Source organism: Vidua chalybeata, chromosome 20, assembly GCF_026979565.1.
Source record: "Vidua chalybeata isolate OUT-0048 chromosome 20, bVidCha1 merged haplotype, whole genome shotgun sequence".
NCBI lineage: Eukaryota > Metazoa > Chordata > Aves > Passeriformes > Viduidae > Vidua > Vidua chalybeata.
The window spans coordinates 5,995,901-6,017,524 of NC_071549.1; the positions used below are offsets into that span (position 1 = coordinate 5,995,901).

At 43.9% G+C, this 21,624-nt stretch overlaps 2 protein-coding genes and 1 long non-coding RNA gene across 3 annotated transcripts; 2 read left to right on the top strand and 1 right to left on the bottom strand.

Moving 5' to 3' along the window:
- Positions 1-48: 48 nt before the first annotated feature.
- Positions 49-3,236, top strand: MRPS17 (mitochondrial ribosomal protein S17). The gene is made up of 3 exons (XM_053961572.1): positions 49-138; positions 1,357-1,503; positions 2,499-3,236. Exons 2-3 carry the CDS (start codon positions 1,381-1,383, stop codon positions 2,787-2,789), a joined length of 414 nt encoding a protein of 137 aa, XP_053817547.1. The 5' UTR covers positions 49-138; positions 1,357-1,380; the 3' UTR covers positions 2,790-3,236.
- A 2,347-nt stretch (positions 3,237-5,583) lies between these two features.
- NIPSNAP2 (nipsnap homolog 2) lies at positions 5,584-19,936 on the top strand. The gene is made up of 10 exons (XM_053961274.1): positions 5,584-5,701; positions 10,109-10,248; positions 10,329-10,374; positions 13,054-13,148; positions 15,009-15,079; positions 15,411-15,551; positions 15,950-15,981; positions 17,172-17,266; positions 18,030-18,113; positions 18,815-19,936. The coding sequence occupies exons 1-10, from the start codon at positions 5,616-5,618 to the stop codon at positions 18,877-18,879; spliced, it is 855 nt and encodes a 284-aa protein (XP_053817249.1). The 5' UTR covers positions 5,584-5,615; the 3' UTR covers positions 18,880-19,936.
- On the bottom strand, positions 8,236-18,023 carry LOC128798081 (uncharacterized). Its single transcript, XR_008434320.1, has 4 exons — positions 17,836-18,023; positions 12,872-12,940; positions 10,532-10,723; positions 8,236-8,416 (listed from the first exon to the last, which is right to left on the bottom strand). It is a non-coding gene; the product is annotated as an uncharacterized LOC128798081 (long non-coding RNA).
- Positions 19,937-21,624: the final 1,688 nt, after the last annotated feature.

A 21,624-nucleotide genomic window follows, 5' to 3' on the forward strand; every position in this document is an offset into this window, starting at 1 on the left:
TAAATACCCCCGTAAGCCACGCCCCCTCTGGCCCCGCCCAGTCCCCGCCCCTTCCCGCCGCGCGGCGCTTCCGTGCTCGGCGCCGCCCGTTCCGGGCCCGTCTCCTTAGGGCCCCCAGGCTCGGTGGCGGCAGCGGCGGTGAGAGGGGACGGGGCTGCCCGGGGCCGGGGCTCGCCTGTGGGGGTTCCCCTGTGCCGCGGCTGCTCTCCGGGTGCTGCGTGCCCCGCCTGGCTGAGCCCCGCTGCCTGCGCGGCCCTGCTGGCACGGAGGGGCAGGGCCTGGCGCGGAGCGCTGTGGGGAGCCGCGGTGGGGGGGCTCAGGGCTCTCTCTCTTCGTTTTCTTCTTTTATCCCTGCCTGCCGGCGCTCGGTGGGTGTTGCCCGTGCTGCACACGCCTGGCTGCGTGGGGTGTTTAGCCGTGGGGTACCGGAGGGCCCCCCATTCATTCCTTCCAGCCCCGAGCGCCCACAGCTGAGTTAGGCGTGGGAAAAGCAGCCCCCGAGTATTTGCCGAAGCGTTTCATCCTATGGCTGTTTCCTTGTATCCCTAAACTCTGCTTTTGATGTGTTGGGACATCAAAGCGAGTGTCTTACAAACTGGGGGGCATGGAGAGTTCACAGGTGTTGGTTGTGCTTAACAACGTATCTGAGTGGGAGAGAAAATAGTCATTAATCTCCATCAGTTTTAATATTGATTCAAGTCTTCTGTTGGCTTTTCCCCTGACTCTTGCAAGAGTGGTACAGAAAGCTCTCCCTAATTAAACCAAATAAGGTAATGGAATATAATTTACTTGCAGGAAAGAACTCAAAAGCAAACACATGTACTATAGATCAGACAGCTCTTTGATGTGTCACTTTTGGCTTGAGAAGCTCATTACCTTCCTTAGGTTTCATCAGCTCAGCTGGTAATGAGAGGCACAGAAGCAAATGACTGTGAACAAAAGCTGTAGGCTGCTCTTTTGTTGGGGTGCACTCTGTTCTGATGAACAGGTTTCCAGCCAAAACAGCTGCTGGAGTGTGAGTTAAATGAATAATTTCCACAGGTACACTTTTCTCTATTGTGTTTGTGGCAATTGGGGTGATTCATTTTTTGTGGTGTAAGGTCTCCCTTCACGCTGTTCTGTCCAGTTTTACTGCTGTCCTGGAGGAATTTTTGCTGATATCAAGGACGTGGTGACATCCCTTCTACATTGTCCAAAAGGCTGAGCCAGTGCAATAAATGGAGTTTTGGACTGTTCTCCCAACAAAATGACCTAATAAAGCTGTTAGCCTAAAATAAGGAAAGTTTTGGTATTGATCAGAAAGTGTTTATGTTTTTCACTTGGTTACAATAACAGGTCTGCTTTTCTTGCTGCCAGGCACTGCATGACCATAACTGAACAATGTCTGTCCCACGTGGAGCTGTCCATGCAAAATGGATAGTGGGGAAAGTGATTGGGACCAAAATGCAGAAAACTGCCAAAGTGAGAGTGACGAGGCTCGTGCTGGATCCCTACTTGCTAAAGGTAACACCAAATTCTCTTGCCCGGTGGGTTTTGTATTTTGTGGAGAAATGTTCTGCTGATTCAACTCTTAAAAGTTTTGGTGACTCTTTACAAATCAAACTCCTTAAGGATCTGGCTGTGGGGATGACTGCAAAGGATGAAAAGCAGTGAGTGGTGAGGATTTACAAATTACCTGCTAAATGTATTTCTTTGAAGTGCCTCGTTAATGCGCTTCATTTGATCTTTTTGGGAAGGTAAGCTTTTGTTGTTTCACACATAGATTTAATTTTTCATGTCGATGTGGTGCATGCTTTGGAGACTTGACAGTTTATTAGTCACTTGTACAGTAAATTTTATAGCTGTTTTTTCTGTATGTATAATTGTAACATTACTGTGATCTTGGATTTATCCCATATCGATGCACTTCAAACAGGAAGGTTAAAAATTGTATTTTCTCCATTTTAAATAGGGAAACAGTGGTACATGGAGGTAGAATAAATAGCTTTTGGGAACCAAAAGGTTAAGGATAGAGTCAGGATTGGAAAATGGGTCTTGTGGAGCCCATGTCAATATTTTATCCAGTAGAAGAAACTTTCTTTATTTCTTAACCAAATTTATTTCATAAAAGAGTCTGAATTCTGCTGTTTGAATAAGAAAAAAAAATACTTTTTTATGTGGAAAAAATTATTTCAGCAAGAAAACTCTCACATAAAAAACTTCAAAATACAGATTTCAGAGCTTTTTCTTCCCCATCTCCTTTCCTCCAGGCTCAGTTGGCAACACTGTCCTGAGAAGGGATTGGGAAGGGCAGTGCTCTGTGCTTTCTGTGGAGAACCTGTGGAGTGCACAGTTGCATTTCTCTTCATGATCCCAAATGAATCTCACTTTAAAAGATACATAAGACTTTAGTGAAATTTGTTTTATATTAATTATATATTACCCATCATGTAACTTTGAAATATAATACCAAGCTTTCTTTTTTATTATTATTATTATTCTTTTTGTTCCTTTTACAGTTCTTTAACAAAAGAAAAACCTATTTTGCCCATGACCCACTGCAGCAGTGTGTTGTTGGAGACATTGTTCTTCTGAAAGCTCTGCCTGAGAGAAGGGGCAAACACGTGAAACACGAACTGGCTGAAATTGTGTTCAAGGTTGGCAATGTCATAGATCCCATCACAGGAAAGCCCTGTGCAGGAACCAGATTCCTGGAAAACCTGTCAGATTCAGAAAATCTCACCGAGGCAGATACCACCTATCTAAGTGAGAAACTTCAGGAACTTAAAGTTTGTTCAACAGACAAATAGTGGGGGAAATATTTTAAGCAGAGGGCTTCCAGCTTTTGTCTCTCTTTGTCAGGGATGTTTGAGGCCCTGCTGTGTTATGTTAAATGTTTCAGTGAAATCTGTAGTCAAAATAAATTGTAAATGTAGTTGCTTATGCAAAGGGATGTTGCAGATTGATGGGCACCTGGAGCTTTGAATGAAAATACAGAGAAAAATGCAAGTTTAGTGTTCACACTTCATTTTGTTGCCTGTAGTTTTGCCCCAGTGACAGTTCCCAAAGGCATCTGCCCTCCTGGATTGACCTCTCTATGTTTAGACAAGACTACAACCGTGTGATGTTTAATTTTGGTGGGAGGGTCATTCTATTATTTGGTTGTTCTGTATTTCAGGCAGTCTTTTGTGGTTTATAGGGTTACTGGAGATGATGCTATTAAAGCTTTTGAAAGGAAGTGTAGAATTTTAAAACCAGCTGCATGCTTGTTTCCTTATTTCCTCTTTGCAGAGCCTTCTGACTTCCAAACTCTAACAAAAGCACAGCCTTTCTAGTGGCAGAGAGGTGAGAATCAAAGCTTTGGGCAGCTTAGTGTGGTTGGCTCTGTCCCCTGTGCAAAGGCAGGATTTCATGCTGGGAGAGCTGGATCTCTTTGAGCTGCCAGCAGGACAGGGGAGCTGGTGAGAATACAAAGCCTAAACGTGCTTAGATTTAGGCTCATCAGAACAGCTAATTAAAATAACACATTTTGGGGAGCTAGAGGTGCTGGTTTGCTGCATGTTTTAATGTGGAGCTAAAGGGCAGAGCAGTTACTGATGAAAGATGACTTTATCCTGGTACAGCTCTGGGGATCTCATGTCCTCTCCTCCAGGACATTCAGCAAGCTGAGAGCCTGCAAATGTTGCAGCAGCCTCATGTTCAGACTTTGGATCTAAAAGGGCATCTGCCTCAAAATTGGGCAGTGTGGGAGGGGAGAGTGGGATATGAGAGCTGTGAGAAATCCTTTCCAAAGTGTCTGTTGGTCTTTAGGATCAGAAGCAAAACAAGGTGTATCAGACCTAAAATCTTAGCATCTGACCTAAAATATCTTACTTTAAGCAACTGAGTAGTTTCCAGTTGTGTTCTCTGCTGTTGTCAGATTATTAAGGATCATTTGCCCTTTAACTTCCTGCACAAAATCACTTCTGGCTGCCTAAAAAGCCTGACTGAACTCAGCAAATTATTTGGGACAGCAGGAATGAGAAACTTGAAGTTCCTTTGGTGCTTCAAAGTAAAAAATGCTGCTCTTTGAATGCCAGTGTTCATATGGGATGTCAAGAAACTCTCACTGAAATGTCTCTGTGTGAAATTCTGTGGGCACAGGCTCTGAGGTTGAGGAAGTGCCTTGAGCATGTGGCTGTAGGGTTTTACTTGTTGTTTGTGGCAGAGGTTTAGGTTTGTGTAAATTCCACAGGAGCTGGAGCTGGCTGATCAAAGGAAAGGAAAAACCTGAGCTCTGATTCCTGCCCAGGTGAATGCAAAATGTGAAACGTCCTCCGAGCAGAGACTGGGAGAACTTGGGTATGGGGTAGAATTTGGCCCTGGGCTGTAGGAAATGCACTGAAGTTGTATCCAAGCAGAACTTGGAATATAAGTGTTCTGATAACTAGATAATTATAAAAAATAGAAAAGGTTTCCTATTTGCTTAATAGGTTGCATCTACATCTAATTAGGGGAGTGAATATTTTCTTGTCTTGTGATTTCCCTTGAGTAGCTGTGAAAATGCCATTTTTTTTCCTATAAGATTGATTCATCACAGAAGGTTATAATTTTTCCAGTGTAGGCTCTGGGAGGGTTGCTCAAGAACTTACCACGCTGTCAGATCAAAATGTCACTAAAACCAAATTACATATCAGACTGCGTTATTTAATAGAGTGATGGCAATTGTTGGTTAAATTGTTTTAAAGTACAAAGATTGTACTTTTGTGATGTTAAAGCACATCTTATGTGTTATCTTCTGGATTAGTCTCAGAAGGTGCTGATAGAAAAGTCATAAAATGGGAAGGGAGAGTTTATAGGGCCAAGATAGAATCATTATAGGTGTTACATGGAATGATAAGGATTAGTCACTGACTGCTTTCTGTGTTTATTGGCTTGTTGCTTTTAGAACTGCCCTTTAATTATTACCCTAATTATCACTTTATCCTTAATTTGAAGTTATTTAAGGAGTCAATGCCAGCACACACCTCCTCCTCAGCCAAAATATCTCTTGAGTACAGCGGAGCAGAGCGTGAGGAAAACCCTGCAGCTGCCAGCAAGTGAAAAATGTACCGGGAGAGCAACAAACTGGGGCTGGGGGTCCCCTAAAACCAGGGCTGGGATTCCCAAAATTTGGGGCTGGGATTCCCCTAAATCTGACTGGGGGGCTCCAACCCTGAGGCTGGAGTCCCCCCAAACTGGGGCTTAGGGGTCTCAGTAAATCCAAGTGGGTTCCTCCCCAAACTGGTGCTTGGGTACCCCTAAACAAGGCTGTGGGTCCCTCAAAACTGTGGCTGGGGTCCCCCCAAATGCAGCTACGATCTCCCCAAACCGGGGCAGGGTCCCCCCCTCCAAATCCGACTTGCTCCCCCCAAACCGAGGCTGGGGAACCCCAAAACCAGAGCTGGGTCTCCTATATCTGAGTAGAGGTCCCCAAAGCTGGTCAGGGTCCCCCTAAATCCGACTTGGTCCCCCCAAAGCGAGGCCTGCGCTCCCCCCTCAGCTGAGGGGCCCTGAGGGGGTCCCGGGGCCGCCACGGCCGCGCATGCGCGGGCGGCGCTGCCCGCCAGGGGGCGTGGCCGCAGCCCCCGGCCCAGGAGGGAGGCGGCGGGAGCAAGATGGCGGCGCGAGTGCTGCTGCGGGGGAGCCTGGCGGGAGCGCCCGCCGTGCCGCGCCTGCAGCCCGGCGCCGGGCTGACCCTCAGGTGAGCCCTGAGGGGGCGACGCGGGCGGGACGGGGCCGCCGGGGGAAGCCGCACGCGGAGCCGGCGCCGCCCGAGCTACCCGGCGCCCCGCCGCGCAGAGCGTCCCCTTCCCCGGCTGGAAATGGCGCCCCGCTCGCGGGGCAGCGGCCGGGCCTGGGGCGGGGAGTGCGAGGCGGCGGGGTGTCCCTCAAGGTCACGGGCCGCAAGGCCGGCCCCTTCCTTCCCTCCTCCGAGTCCGCCCCTGGGTTGGGAGGATGGCCCGCCGGGACGAGGCGGCCGCCGGTGCCCGGGCTCAGGGGGCACGGAGCGCCCTTCCCTGCACCGCCAGCTCATCCCCGCACGGACAGCCCCGCACGGGGCAGGGCACCCCGCGGCTTTCGGGGTGTCAGCCGCCCTGCACACGGGTGTTCCCGGCATTAAAATACCTGGATGCTCGCACCGCGCTGTCCCTCCAGCATCAGGGCGTGCGGCCGCTCCGCATCCCAACTCCTCCGAGCAACAGGGTGCTCCTGTCAGCGGGCACAGCCCGAAATCCCTGTTTGCCCAGGGCTGGGCTGCGTGACTGCACATCCCGACATCTTCCTGCCTTCTCCATTCACGGCCACGACCGGTGTTTCCATGCTTCTCATGGCAGCTGGGCTCGGCACCCTTCTCCCGGTGCTAGGGCACACAGAGAGGCACATCCCGCAAGTTTTGGGGTGCAGAAATTTGTACTTGTGTGCAGGGGTGCCCGAGGTGCAGACACACACACACACACAGAGCTCCTGGGGCACCTCCCCGGTGTAGGAAGCAGGCACAGGGTGATGGAAACACAGGAGTTCCCAAGCTGGGATGGATCTACACAGTTTTTCCTCCCTTTCTTTGAAACGGGGAAAGCTGCTGCTTCAAGCCTCAGAACAGGCAAGACTAAAAGCATCCCTGCAAGCAACTGTTCAGGGAATATGTTGTTTTACCTGCATGTTTTGGGGTTATTTTAGTTTCAAATAAACTTTGTTTAGACCACAGATCAAAAACTGTCAAAGACAAGTTGTTTTTCTTACTCTTCCAGGCAGATTTGGGTTACTACAAAATCGAAATACTTGACCTGGTGTGTCCCACCCAGGTTATGTTTTGTGCTAAAGCAGGAGCTAAGTGTAAAGAGGTGTTTTCCTTGAGATTTTTAATCTAATCTAAGCAAGCTATTCAGTGTTAGCCTTTTGTGTTCAGAGCCCAACCTTTGCAGCAAGAAAGCAAGGCCCACAGTTAATATTTGCAGCTTGAGGACTTGATGACAAGTTCTCAAAGACAAGTTGATGCTCACAGCTGTCGAAAGACCTGAATTCAGTCCTTGCTCCTCCAGAGCTAATTTTGGGTACAGATTGCCCCAAAAATTGAACCAGTGATCAATTCAGGGCTTCTTGGTTCAGTGGTATTTTAGGATGTTGAGTAAACGTCAGGCCCTTGAATCTCAGTTTGGGTGCAGTGAACATCTGCTTTAATAAACTCAGCCTGGTACCTTTGTTCTGTGTGAGGTGTCTGTTCAGTTGTGATTTGTTAGTCAGTGCTCATGAGGAGCTTTACAGCTGCTGGGGAAAAGATTTTTCCAACCATGTAAAGTATTACTCATGTCATTGTTTTGAAAATTAACCATGCCTTCAGTTTTAGGTGCAGTTTTAACAATCAAGTCATGAGATTCTCCTAATAGCAAAGAAATTTGCTTTTCAGAGTTAATCCCTGTAGCTCCAGCTTACTCCTGCTGCTGATGGAGTTCACAAAAAAAGCATCAGGATTATTTCTCTTCCCTCTTCAGAGTTTGCTGCAAACAATGATCCTTGTAGATGAGTTTTCTAAATATTACTTTGCTAACTTTGTTTAATAAAGGGGAGGGAATGGTTTAAAATGAGAGTTTACAGGTCTGAGTATTGGAGGAGTTGGCTTGACTTCTGCCTCCTGGAGCCACTGAGGGCTTAATTTGAGGAAGCTTTTTAAAACAAAGCTTGAATTTATGAGATGGGGTTCATCCCTGTGCTCTGAGCTCAGAGAAAGCTCCACTCCAGCAGCAGCCTTATCATGGAATGCCCTTCAACTGCCTGCCCTCAGGAATAGCTGCTTAGCACAGCCACATGTTTGTGTGTGTGCCCAGAGCAGGGAAGGCACCGTTTTCAATAAACACACCAAGATTTAGACATTATTTCTCCGTGCTGAAGGTCATCTCAGCTGTGGTTGTTGTTTCTCTGCTGTGCAATACTTTCCCTCTCCTCCATCCTGCTCCCATGGGCAGAACCAGGTCATTATGTTCTTTTCTGACACTGGGATTAAAAGGTGGATTGTTGTAAGAAACTGCTTTTGTGCAATACAGGTGTGAGCAGGAGGATATTTTCCCAAAGGAAATTGAGATTTTCTTTCCCTATTTTTTTTTTCCTGGTAGAAAGCTTTGGGCTGGAGGTCCAGCTGTCTTCTGGTTCCACAAGTCAGTAGTTAAGGGTGAAAAGTTGATCTGAGATAGGAAAAGGCTGAGATTTCCACCTTAGAAGTAAATATATGTGGTACAAATGCCACATTTAACATTTTAGTATTTCAGGAGAAGCTTGTGACAGAATTAATTTTCTTCACTGTTGCTACTGTGGGGCTGTCAAAAAAAGGCAAATTGAAGGAAGAGGAAGAAGCAAAACCATTTGAGCTTGTCAGACATTGTAGGGGATCAGTTAAATGCATCAGATTCCTTGTCCTCGTCATCTGGAAAAGAGGAATAATTCCTTTAACACATCACTTAAAAAACCACAGTTATCACTTGGTCTGTGTGCTGTGATGTAAAGGGAGGTGACACGATTTTGAAAGTGTACTTGGAGAAGCTGAATAAAGATTAGATAAGAAAAGACAGTGAACATCTTCTGTTTGGAGGCAGGGAAAACGTGGATGTTGTACAGAGAGCCTGGCTCTGTGTCCCTGCGTGTTGCTGGAATCTGGAATTGAAATATTTCCTCCCTGGTTATTTCCTACCACTCATCTTCTTTCCCAAATTAGTCTTTCTTGCTATTTTTCCTCTTGAAAGACATTTCCCTTTCCCTTTTGCAGAGCTGTTTTTAACCAGCACAGGAACATATGGCAGTTCCTTTCCCGTTTACACTGTGCAGTTTTCCTTCTGCACGTTTTTTGCTCTTTTTCACTCCTGACTGTTTACACCAGGCCAGACCCAGCCCTGGGCAAAAATAATGGGTTAAAAAGAGGATAAATAGGCAGGAGAAGCAGCCATTGCACAGGGAATAACCATGGATAATGTGGATTGTGGGAAATGGGTTTGTAGAGAATTTCTAAAAATTGGTGGAAGATTTTGTTTACATTAATTGTGATAGTGACAATGTTAGTGCCTTACTGTGCCCAGCAAATGATGAACAAGGCCATCAAATAAATTTTTTTTCTGTTTAAAAGAGAGGGGGAGATGTGGGAAATGGATTTGTAGAGAATTCTCAAAGGCTGGCAGAATGCTCACATAGTGTACATCCATATGCAAACTTTGAGATAAGAAATGCTGCCTTAGAAATGCCATAAAATAGAGCAGACATTGTTGAGAGAGAAAGGGAACTAGAAAGAAGTTTCAAAGGATGGCCTTGCAAATTAGACTGGATACTTTAGAGAAATAGAACTATGAAAGATGCATTGTAGTGGGACCCACAAGGGGTAATTTTAGATGATTGGCTTTGAAGCATTTACAGCATGGTGTGGCTACAGCTGATAGAGACCAAGAAACTTAGAATTTAATAATTATTTTATAATATTTATATTATATAATATTATATATATGTAATTATATGTAAGTATATTATATATGTAATATTATATGTAATTATAATTGTAATTAGGCAAATAATGTATTTTAATTAAAAATAGCTTCTGATTGTGATGCTTGAATTATAACATCATTATAACATTATGTTATAATATATCTTATATATTATAATTTATTACAATTATTTAATTAGCTATAACATCATATTATAACATAACATATTGTCTCACCCTTCACATGAGACAGAAAATAGAATAAAAGTTTTTAAAACACCTCTCAGTTGCCCCCATCTCTGGGTCAAAAAAGAGCATAACCCAACAGTGGATAACTGTGAAATGATAATCTCTAATGTCTAGTGAAATAATATAATAATGTCTATATATAATATAATAATGTCTGGTTAAATGATATCATAATGTCTCTATATGTGATTTTTATATATATGATACAATTATGTCTAGTGAAATGATAAATCCCAGTGGGGATGAGGGGTCTCTGCCTTGCTGGGAAGTCTCAGCCGTGTGCAGGTGTGCGCTGTGCTGTGGCAATCTCCAGCTGTGCTTTTCCAGTTCTGTTCAGCTGCCTGCCCTGCGTGCCTGCTGGCCAGGCGGGGGCTCAGGGCCGGTCCTTGTTCCCTGCAGGGGCCTGGGCTCCTCGGCCCGCAGCGCCCGCGAGGACAGCTGGTTAAAATCCCTCTTCGTGCGCAAGGTGGATCCCAGGAAAGACGCCCACTCCAACCTCCTGGCCAAAAGAGAGACCAGCAGCCTGTACAAACTGCAGTGTGAGTGATGGCTCTGTGCTCACAGCACCACTCCTCCCTCTGCCCCTGCCTGCCTCACGGCCCTCTTGTTGTTCTTGCAGTTCACAATGTCAAACCTGAATGTCTAGAGGCCTACAACAAGCTCTGGTAAGTGTGGGAGCTCTCTTTTCACCTTTTAGACATGTTGGTTTGGCAGATGTCATAGTTATGTAGAGGGGAGGTGACAAAAATTCTGCTTTTTTAGGATTTGGTATTAAATAGATGCTATGAAAGAGCAAAAAGTCCTGCAGTCAGTTCACCCCACCTCCCTGTTGGCGTTGCCATTTCCTGAGCTGCAGCTGAGGATGATTCCTGTCGTGAGAGCTTTGGTGACATTTGCTGGTGCAGCTCTCCCCCTTCCCTGAGTGGTCTTAAAGTTCCTGATCTCTGCAGGGAGAGGTGGAATGTTGGCATTCCCACTGCAGCTGCCAGGTTGAGGTTGGGTTTTGTCTGCACACTGGAAGGAAAGAGAGATCACTGCTAAATAAACTCAGTGTTAAGCTCAGATGTTAAAAACCCCGGGGCTGATTTCCTCTCAGCTCATTTATATCCCTCTGCACAAGTCCTGTTGCTGAGCTGCTCCCAAGGAGTTACCAAACCCTTGCATGGGGTCTCTGCACTGGGGTGATTCCCTCCAGAGGGAGCAGTACTGGGACAGCTTTCCCAAAAAGTTACAGCTTTAGAACATGTAGGAATTACTCACATTTGAAACTGACTGCTTTAAGAGTAAACCTGCAGAAATATTACTCATTTTCTGCCTCCACAATCCCCCCCTCTGGAGCCCTGAAAGAACTGTGTGTTTAAATTTGGGGCTGGAGTGAGCCTGGCACCCAGCAGTGCTTTTCTCACTGACAATAAAAACCTTCTCAGCATAATGACACCTTTCTGCAACCAACTTTGAAGTGTGAGCACAGCAGCTGGGCTGGAGGGAGGGGAGGAAGTCCCAGCTCCCAGTTCATGTCCTCAGCTGCTCCTGGGTGGCTGCTCAGCTCATCTGTCCCCTTTGTGTTGGGCTGGATAACCCAGAGCTGTTCTCCCTGCTATAGAAGCATAAAAAGCCACTAGAATAACACTCAATCGAGGTATTTTTAGCTTTTTTTTTGTTTAAAAAATAGATACACAGTGAAGGACAATTAGCATTCAGCCAGCTTGCTGTTTAAAAGCTGAATATAAACATGTCCAATTATGCAAGACAGGGAATCACTTCTCTGCAGTATTTCATGAGCTGCCTGAATGTTGAGTGAGAGCAGAGATTTCTGTTTTCAAGGAAAGAGACAAACAGCAAAGAAAGAAACTGCTGACAGCAGTCAGATGAAATATCTGTGGTTAGATTTATTCTTTCCAAAGCAAATTGAAATATCTCAGGCAAGGAGACAACTTGAATAAAGTAATAAACAAAACTAAGCCTTTCTGAATTTCCCTCCTACCTCTCCCTAAAGAAAAAAAAAAAAAAAGAACAGGTTAATTCTGTATCAAATCAAAATGATAATTAGTCATCATCATCATCACCAGGTATTAATAAATAATGTGATGAAGACAATTACAAGAATATTTCATGAATCACTGTGGTTAAGGAGCCCTTCTGAAGAATTAGGGACAGGTTTTTTTAAAAGGTGTTCAGTGGGCATTTTTTCTCTAATTTGCACAATATATGGTAGAATTATGCAATAATTTCCCATTTCTCTTCAAAGCTGCCTTTCCAAGATCTCATTCTGCTTTGCAAAAATGAACTGGTGCTGAAACATCCTTGAGAATATCCTTGGAGAGTCATTTTATCATATTATTTACACTGGCTAGTGAGAAAATGTCGAGGTACAAATTGCTAATGAGATTTGCTCAAGGTTGTCTGGAAAGTCAGTGGCAGAATCCAGAGGAAAACTCATCTCCAATGACTCCCAGCCCCAGCCCAGCCTACTTTTTATTCCTTGATACTGTGCAGAGACTCATTGCCTGTGAGCCAAACTGAGGAAGAAGGGTCATTATTGAGGGAAAAATAGAAAAGGCAAAGTTCAACCAGACTAATTGACTTATTCATCAAGGCACAGTGCAGGGAAAGCTGTCTTGACTGAGTCAGCAATCAGCAAAACTTCATTTCCTCATGCTAATATGGGCCACTTCTAAAGTCTGAAAGAGTGTTAGAAATCCTGGGAAGAGTCAGACAGAAATTTAGTGTTGGAGGTATTTTTAAGGCAGTCCCACTGTTCATTAGTGGGTGAGTTGCCTCAAAGTAAGAGCACTTTCTGAAATCAAAAGGCAATACTGTGAGCTCCAGCCATTATTTCATTTATCAAATTATTTTTATTCAGCTCAGCAGTTGTAACTGGTTTAGAAGAGTGTGCTTTCATATTTCTGAGTTCTCCCCCCTTGAGGGGAACTTTTCCTCAAGCAAAGAAAAGCTTTTCCTCAAAAAAAAACACCCATGTAGGCTGAGTTTTCAGTGAGAAATCCTGATATTTGTTTTCCTGATGTGTTGGATAACCTTTTAGACAGACATAATTATTTAGATACACCTAATTTACTGCATCCAAAGATGCAGTAAATGTTATACATTATAGAAATGTTATAGATCTTTGTTATAGATTTCTAAAAAAATGGTGACACTTACCTTAATTCTCCATGGGGGTGTAGCCACCTTCCCCCTGCATAGCAGAATTTGCTATTTCAGCTTTCTCCTCTGCAAAATAAAGCTTGTGAATGTTCCTAGCATGATGCTGTGTTATACATTTATCAACTGTGGCCTCCCTGAAGGCAATGCAACCCAGTGTCTGTGTGTTCCTTGTTTTCAAGTCAAGAGGTGCTGCCAAAGATTCATGAAGAAAAACACTACCCTTGTGCTCTGGTGGGGACTTGGAACACGTGGTACGGAGAGCAAGATCAGGCTGGTAGGAGATAGAAGTACAACCCAATGTAAACCCATGTGCTTGGCAGGTTTCTTCTTTTTAAATCATCTCTGCTGACACCCAAACCCCCTGTGTGCAGTGAGGGGGGTGTGTGCATCACTCCTCAGCTGTCTTAAATGTGCACTGCTTGTTTTTGTCCTGCTGGGTTGGGCAGCAGAGCCTTCATCCCTTCAGTTTTGTCTCGTTGTTGATGTATTTTCATGTCTTCCAGGTGGTGGTGGTTGGTAAAATTAACAGGTTTTGGGGATATATTTGTAAAATACAATCTGTGGGCACAGCTCCTGAATATTTCTGGGTGACTCTTGCAAAGTCAGAGTTTGTCCCTCCTTGGGCAGTATAAAAGCTTTGCTCAGCCTTTCAGGCTGTAATTGATGAATATGAATGATAATGAATTGATGAATATGAATGACAATTAATTGCAAATCATTCCAAGCCATCTGCATTGTAAACTTAACATTAAACTTTACTGGGGGAAAATAAAAATCTTTCTGTTCATGTTCATACAAGGATACTGCCTAACTATGAAAACAAACTGGAACTAGACATGACTGAAGAGCTGCTACAGAGGTAACTCCAAAGAGCCCAGTGCAGAGAGAAAACCTGAGAAATGCCCTGGGAATTGGAAGGAATGGGAAGCCACAGATCTAAATCCATAGAGGTTCTGTGAGAGCTGTGCCAGGCTCGGTGCTGTGGCTTCCTAATTAAAAAATAAACTCCTGCACACATCAATTCTCCCTGCACTGCCAGCATATTGCAATATTGACCCTGAACAAATGCAGAGAATTAACAGCAGATGAACCAAACAATGTCTGAGACCAACCCTGGAAGTTGAAGGGGAATTGGGGAATGAGGACAATTGAAATGGGAATTCCTCAGGCACGTCCCAGTGGCTGCTTTTGGAACAGATGAACACAGGCTGGATCTGTCACTGCATCCCCAGCCTGCCTTGGAAATGTTCTTGCAACACTGGAATAAAGCAGCTTCCAGTGGGGTTTGACTTGTTCAGTGCTGGGTTAATATCAGGTGGATCCATCAAATCTGCCTTGGGGGTGAGGCAGAAGGAGCAGGAGGAGAAATCTGCTCTCCAGGGAGGTGCCTCCCATCAGCCTGTGGAAAAGGCACAGAGCTGCTTAAGAGGGCAGAAAATAGGTTTTATTCTTCTGTGAGGTGAAATGATTGCCTTTCTATACTAAATGCTTGTAAATATATCTTTCTGTGATTTATTAAAGGGGTTTATTCTGATTTATTAAAGAGTGAATGCTTTGAAAAAAAAAATTTAGATACAAACATTGGTACTGGAGTTGTTTTTATAGGAGAAACCCCAGCAAATGTTCAGTTTTCTTATACTTTTATTCATGTTGAGCTCAGAAATAACATTTGCATCGTTTTTCATGTCCTACAGAAAGTGTCTTGCTTGTGTGCTGGAGTAATTTACTGAACTGAAAATCTGCCCCTCTACTGCTCTTAGATGAAATTGGTACAAAGCACTTTTTTGGAACTAAGTCATCCTCTTCAGCCGAATCTTAATTTCAATAACAGTCATGACAAGTCATCACATCTTACTAGCATGGCAACAAAAAGTCCTTTCAGAAATTCCCCTGTCACCCTCAGAGTAAATTGCAAAATTTTCCAAGGGAACCCCTTTCAAAAAGCAGATGATTCCATTATCCCTACACACTGTGTAGTGCTTTTATTAGTGAAAATCTATTTTCAAATTTGCTGCCTGGTTTCTATTTTTGTGTAATTTTGTAGTGTGAGGAGCATTTTATAGTGTGATTTTTCCATAAGATCTACCACTGGTGTGGGACATCCCTGAAAAAACTGACATTTTCTCTGTTTCAGTTCATTTGTGGAGATATGAGGGAGGTTACCCAGCTCTCAATGAGGTCATGAGCAAACTTCGTCAAAATAAGGTAAAAAATACTGATTTTGTTACTCAGAGCAAAGAACAGGCAGAACAAATGAAAAAATGCAGATCTAGATACCAAAGTGTCTCATCCCTTCCTGTACAAGCCCAGAAACCTCTTTGAGAAAGGATTTATTGTCACATTCATGTTTCATTCCTGAATACTTCACCTGTAAATCCTTGGAATTCTCAGATTCCCCAGGGAGAATTCAGATTCCTTTCAGGATTTCACTGTCCCACCAGCCTGATAGCATAAAAAAAAACCCAATCTAAGCCACATCTGGTGTCCTGCTGTTTGTTGTTGCAGAATTTGACCCACTTGCTCTGTTATTTTTTAGGAATTCACAGAATTCCGTAAGGAGAGGGGTAACATGCTCCTGTCCCGTAAGAACCAGCTCCTGCTGGAGTTCAGCTTCTGGAATGAACCTGTTCCCAGAGATGGCCCTAATATTTATGAGCTGAGATCCTACCAACTCAGAGTAAGTCCAAATTCTATTTCTTTCTGATTTTTAAAGCTCTCTGCTGTCCTAAAACCTTTGGTAGGTCTTTAAGGCAAACAGAGCTTATGTGAAAAATCTGGTTTTTATCCAAGCTGGTTCTGAGTCAGGGCTGCTCTCAGAGTGTGGGGTCTGAGGTGAAGGCAGGCTCCAACAAGATCCTGATAATCTGCAGGGCTGAAACCCTGTGGTTGCTTTGAGGGATGCTTCAGAGATGACTAAGAGGTGGTAAACAGAGCAATTAGAGATTATTTTAATATTCTTATCTCTCACAGGAAGGGATTGTGTTAATACAGGGTGGTTTCCATGCAGAAAGGTGTGAAAATTGTATAATATTTCGTTTTAAACTGCAGCTTTAACAGTGTGTTTTGTTTCTGCAGCCTGGAACAATGATTGAATGGGGCAATTACTGGTAAGTGTTAATTAATTAAGGTAAGTGTTGCCTTCAGCCTTGGGGTGCTCCTGGTTGAGAGGTGCAGGTGTAGAAAAAGCAGGACAGGAGGTGCCAGGGTGGCACCAAAGCCACCAAACCCCCAGTTAAGGGGCTGCTGCTGCACTTGCACCCCTGGTCAGACAATCCTGTGACCCTCTGAGGGGAAAAAAAGTGAATTTGTGCACAAACAACCCTCTGTGGTTTGGCTTTGCTTCCCAAAACCCTTTTAATTTGCTGCAAAAATCCTGGATTTTCAGCAGAAAGCTGCTTGGGAAGAGTGGCACTTTTTCTGGGAGACTTGGTTCCTCTTTCCCAAACCACTTTCAGCTGAAATCTTGGCTCTTGAAGCTTTCAAAGTCAAGTTGCTTCTTGAAAAGCTGCTGAGCAGCACCTTTGTATTTTAATATATGGGTTAGAAGTATTTGAGACAGTTTTCTATTGATTATATGCTTGTGGTTCTGTCTTATGTTTAACCAGTGTAAGCTTATTTCAATTTACACTCTCTGTCCTTGCAATTCTAGTGGTTGATAATTAAACAATTTGGAGTATTTTCAATTATTTGGACAAAGGTGAGGACTTAGATTTTCAGACTTGTCATTGATACCATTTTTTCAATTACAGTTATTTGAACAATTGAATTTAGGGTTTTTTTTATAAAATAGGCACATCTCTACGGGTAGAAAATCAGTTTTATAAGATACAACAAGAGAAATATTTATCTTAATTTATGCAAAGATCTGTATGAATAAAAAGTTGTATTCCACTACCACAAAATCTGTGGAAAATTAATGTGGCAAAGCTGACATGACTTAAACTTAAGGATTTAGTTATAAACCCTGGTATAAAAGGCCACTTTACACTGTCCCAGCAATCATCTTTATCCTGAATTTGGCTGAAAAATTATTAATACAAAATTTAGTCAAAATGCAGCCTCCAATTTTAATGCATCCTAACAAGACAAAGAGGTAAATCTTAATTACTCAGTGCTGAAAACGAGCACGCTGCAGCTTTTTTCTTACTTCTAATTGCTGGAGTGCACAGCAAGTGCAGTTTAACATTCCAGCTTCCCTTCCACTCTCTTTTTTTCCCATTTTCCAATGTTTTTTTCCCATTTTCCCTGATTTCCTGCCCAGATGTGCAGGCTCTGATGTCTCTTTGCTCCCCTGCAGGGCTCGTGCAATTCGGTTCCGACAGGACAGCAATGAAGCAGTTGGGGGATTTTTCTCCCAGATTGGACAGCTCTACATGGTCCATCACCTCTGGGGTAAATTCCTCTTCTCTGCTTTCTTCTCCCACTGAGCCAACCCAGTCACTTTGCCCAGGAGGAAATATTTTTACAAAAGGCAAAGGAAATGTCTTAAAAGTTGGGGTTTACTTTTTTTTTTTATTTCCCCAATTTTTTAATTTCTTAATTTGCTGATTTTTTTTTAAACTTATTCTTCACCAAACAAGAAATGAACATTTCCTGGTTTGTTCTGTTTCTCTCACAGTTTGTGCTGTCCCTTTCTCATTAGGAGCTCAGTGTTTGCTCTCAGTCCCACAGCCATGACCCTGCTGTCCCAACTCATGCTGAAATCTGGTTTTTTACAATTTCATTTCAAGCCTCACATTCACCCCACCTGCAGAAAGGAAAGTCAGGCATTTATTTCCATTCCTGCATGGAGGTGTTTTGGTTCTCTCTGTACATTCATATTCATAAACACCTTAGGATTTTTTCAACTTGAAAAACAAGAATTTGCTAGAAATGACTCAGTTTTTAAGTCATATCCCAACAATCCAGAATTTTATCTTTCAGCAACCCTCATGTAGAGCTGTGCCCCTGCATTGTCTTACCTGTGCCCAGGTATTTTCTGTCTTCCTCAGCTCCTTCTGGTTGTGCTGCTCTGGGAGCTTTTCCTTCTGGCAGAGAACTCCTGATTTTTTTTCCTTCCTGCTGTTCCCAGCCTCCTAATTCCTCCTTGGAATTCTTGTAAGGGATCTCTTCCTGTGCAGAAGGGAAAGGAGTCATTCTGTGCTTGTTTTCCCAGCTTACAAAGACCTGCAAACCAGGGAAGATATAAGGAATGCAGCGTGGCACAAACCTGGCTGGGATGAACTGGTTTATTACACAGGTAACCCATTAACTTCTCTGGAATGCTGGGGGCAGACTTTGGGCTGTGCCACCCTCTCTGCTCCTCAGCACATCCCACTGGGGGAAAAAGTTTTGTATCTCAGGGAGAAATGTGTGTCTGTGTCAGTTTTTAGTCTGTAAAGGAGCAGAGGGACATTGCACTGAGCTGTAAATTGAATTTTGCAGTTGGTAGTACATGGAAAAGTTGCCCAAGTGCTGAAAAATTACTGCATTAATACGGAATTTTTATAGCAGCATTTCTGTGGAATGTGGAAGAACTGATTTATGTAAATGCTTGTCCAAAGATTTAGGGAGCCAGGAGTGAAATTTATATTAAATGATTACTTTGAATATTTAATGAAATACAGGAGCCTTGTTAAATGCATTGCTGGGAAAAGGGAATTTAGACTTTGGAACAAAAAGCCAGGAGATCTTTGAGATCAAAGAAAGCTGCCATAACAAAACTCCCAGAGGTGTGCCAAGCATGTCAGATTTGGGTTCCATAGGGCACATTTCAAAGGAAGCTACACCACAAAAATGTAGGACCACTTCCATTTTGGTGAAAAGAATGGAAATATTTGTCTTCAAACGAGCAGAGAGATGATATTAAAATCATTTTTTCCACAACCACCGTGCTAGAGGGATGATTACTGAATGTGCTGAACTCTGTCAGTGAAATTAAAACCTCTCCATTTTTTTCAGTGCCCCTTATTCAGGAGATGGAGTCCAGAATCATGATACCCTTGAAGATTTCTCCACTTCAGTAAAGTCACTGATTTTCTTGTGCCTACATAGATGAAGTGACAAGTTTTTGTCTTAATTTATGGTATACGCTGTATATCATAGTCTGAAATATAAAAGTACTGTATTGAGCTTATAAAAGAGACCTCTTTTCTTCAGAACCCACGACCTTCTGCTCTTAGGGGAAAAAAAAAAAAAAAAAAAACCATACAAGACTGTGATTAAAAGGTTGGTGAATTGAAAACAAGTTCAGATCTGTGGGCCAGGTCCCCAGGGAATGTGTGACCTACAGGATTTGAAATCTCCTGCTCCACAGGCACTGCCCAGAGCTCAGGAACAGCATTGCTGTGAGCATTTAATGACTGCAGCTCTCCAAAACAAACGTGGGAGTGAAATGAGAAGCTCTGGAGAAATGAGAATTTCATTTCAAATTGTGAAACTAGCAGCTCTGGGGTTGCTGTGAAATCACCCCTGGCTGGTGGAACAGGCCTGAAATCAGCAAATCTCCATTTCCAAGCAGGCAGTCATTAATTTGGGATAATGCTGTGTGGCAGGGGATGGGTTTTGGACAGCAAGGGGCATTGCAGGGTCTCTGAGCACACATTTGTGTGGAACCTCCCCCTGGAATGAATCCCACGCAGGGTGAGCCACGCTTCCCCCACAGACACTGCCTGAACACCCTGCAGGGAATCAATCCACTCCAAAGCATCTCCCTCCCCAAACAGCTCCAAAATCTGGGAAAAGGGGTTGAATTTAATAAGCAGTGCTGGTTCAGACTCAGAGGGGGGCTGCAGTCCCCGTGGCTGGGTTGGTGTGTGAAGCTGGGGTTGGCATTTCTGTGTACCATGGTGTCCAGTTCTGTTTTGGTTTCACTTTTAGGCTAGAATGTATCCACACTTTTTGGTGTCTGCAACGATGTGAACATCCTGTAAGTGACAATAATATTCTCTCTCTCTCTCTCAAGTGGCTCCAAGAATCAGTGTAACATACTGAATGTACAAATCAGTTCTGAATGTCCAGTTTGTACATTTCAAGAAGTTTTCAGGAAGGACATATCAGTCAATAAAAACCTTTTAATTTTCACTTTTTGCTGGCATATCTCCTATGTATTGCACCACTTGTGTTTTCTCTCCTCTTGCAGTGTTTAGTATAGAAAATTTAGAAGATTTCAGCTTAATTAACCCATATCACTTCTCTGGGTAGGGGACAGCATTTCCCATTTTCTGCTCTCCTTCTCCAAAGTGAATTTACAATCTCTCCATCACATCCCATTCTGCTGAGTGTTCTAGAGGCTCTGAGTGCTGTGCTGATAAATACAAAACACTTCTGTTGATTTTTCTCCACAAATTATGCTTCATTTTCCAGGTATGGTTTCTTTCCTACTTACATGAAATACACTGCCCTCGTTCCTCCCCTTGAATTTCCCCTTGAACAAAGTCAATATTTGATCTGGTTCTTGTCTGGTTTTATATTTTCCTCCTGTTGCCAAGTGATGATGGGATTTTACTGAGTCACGTTCTGTGCTGTATCAGCTTGAAGTTGCTCAGTGGGCCAAGGAAATCATTTGAGCAGATCCTCCTTGGAAATCAGCCCTGAGCAGTGATACCACCTGGGGCTGCCATTTTCCCAGACTTTTGGGTCTACTCTTCAGCTGCAGAAGGAAAAAAGGGATGCCAATATCACCTTCCAGTCCTTTTTATCTCTCCCAGCATCTTCCCAGATTTCATTTCCCTGGAGAATTGTCCTTGTAGCTCCTACCCAGCAATCTCAGCCAGAGACAAACAGCAAAAAACATTTTTGGAGCTGCAGCATCTGAATTCCCTCTGGAATTCTGAATTCCCCCTGCCCTGATGTGTTATGGATGAGCCTCCCCTCATTCTGAGCATCCTGCTCATGCTCTGGCTGCCCTCAGGGACAGATAAAACAGATAAAACTTGCAATTTTACCTGCAGCTAAAGCAGTTCCTGTTGTTTTCCTTACAGATAACAGTGTAAACTCCAGTGGAAATGGGTAATGCCAATCTTCTCTTGGCTTCCCTTTGCCTGAGCTTGGGTTTCCCTGGTTCTGTGAACACTCTGGGATTTTCCCTTTTGATTCCATGGCTGAGTTCAAGTTTTCCTTAGGTGAGCAATCCCTCAGCATTTCTTACAGCACAACTGCTGCAGTTCAGAACTGAAGTCACTTCCCAAAGGTTGAAAAGTGGGGGAACAGTGCCTGGAAGGGCCTCTGGCAAATCTCAGCTCTTGTTCCACTGCAGTGACACAATTAAAACTCAGGTTTAATCGTCCTGGAGAAGGCTGCAAACTGCCCCTCATGCAAATACATAATTTAAAGCAATTCTGCCTCACTGAATAATCACATTAAAAGCCTTTTTATAAAGGCTGGTGGTCAAAAGGCCCACCTGGAGCCCAGGTGCTCCCTGTGTGACCTGTGCTGCTCCCCCGGACTTTGCCCCTCTGCTGGGATGTGTCTGGCCAAGTCTGTGACACTGAAACTTTCCTCACCCTGCTCTATTCCCTGCTGGGAATTTTCCACTATTTCACAGACAAAACAGCTGAGCCTCTCCCTGAGCTCAGCAATGCTCCTGCTGCCTCCTGGGCTAGAGGTCAGCCTCGATATTTGCCCAGTGGAAGGGGAGGAGGGCATTTTTTTTTTTTTTTTCCAAGCCAGTGTGACCCAAAGAGCTGTTGTGAAATCCCTGGCACAGCCCCACGTTTCCATAGTGCCCCGACTGGCAGCAGCTCCTGCTGTGAATGTTAACATCCCTTCCA

Excerpts from the sequence above, each read along its gene's own strand:
- MRPS17 (XM_053961572.1), top strand. The coding sequence starts at position 1,381 with ATGTCTGTCCCACGTGGAGCTGTCCATGCAAAATGGATAGTGGGGAAA. Across the intron at positions 1,504-2,498 it reads TGGATCCCTACTTGCTAAAG|TTCTTTAACAAAAGAAAAAC; the intron begins GTAACACCAAAT and ends TTCCTTTTACAG.
- NIPSNAP2 (XM_053961274.1), top strand. The coding sequence starts at position 5,616 with ATGGCGGCGCGAGTGCTGCTGCGGGGGAGCCTGGCGGGAGCGCCCGCC. Across the intron at positions 15,080-15,410 it reads GCAAACTTCGTCAAAATAAG|GAATTCACAGAATTCCGTAA; the intron begins GTAAAAAATACT and ends GTTATTTTTTAG. Across the intron at positions 17,267-18,029 it reads CATGGTCCATCACCTCTGGG|CTTACAAAGACCTGCAAACC; the intron begins GTAAATTCCTCT and ends TTGTTTTCCCAG.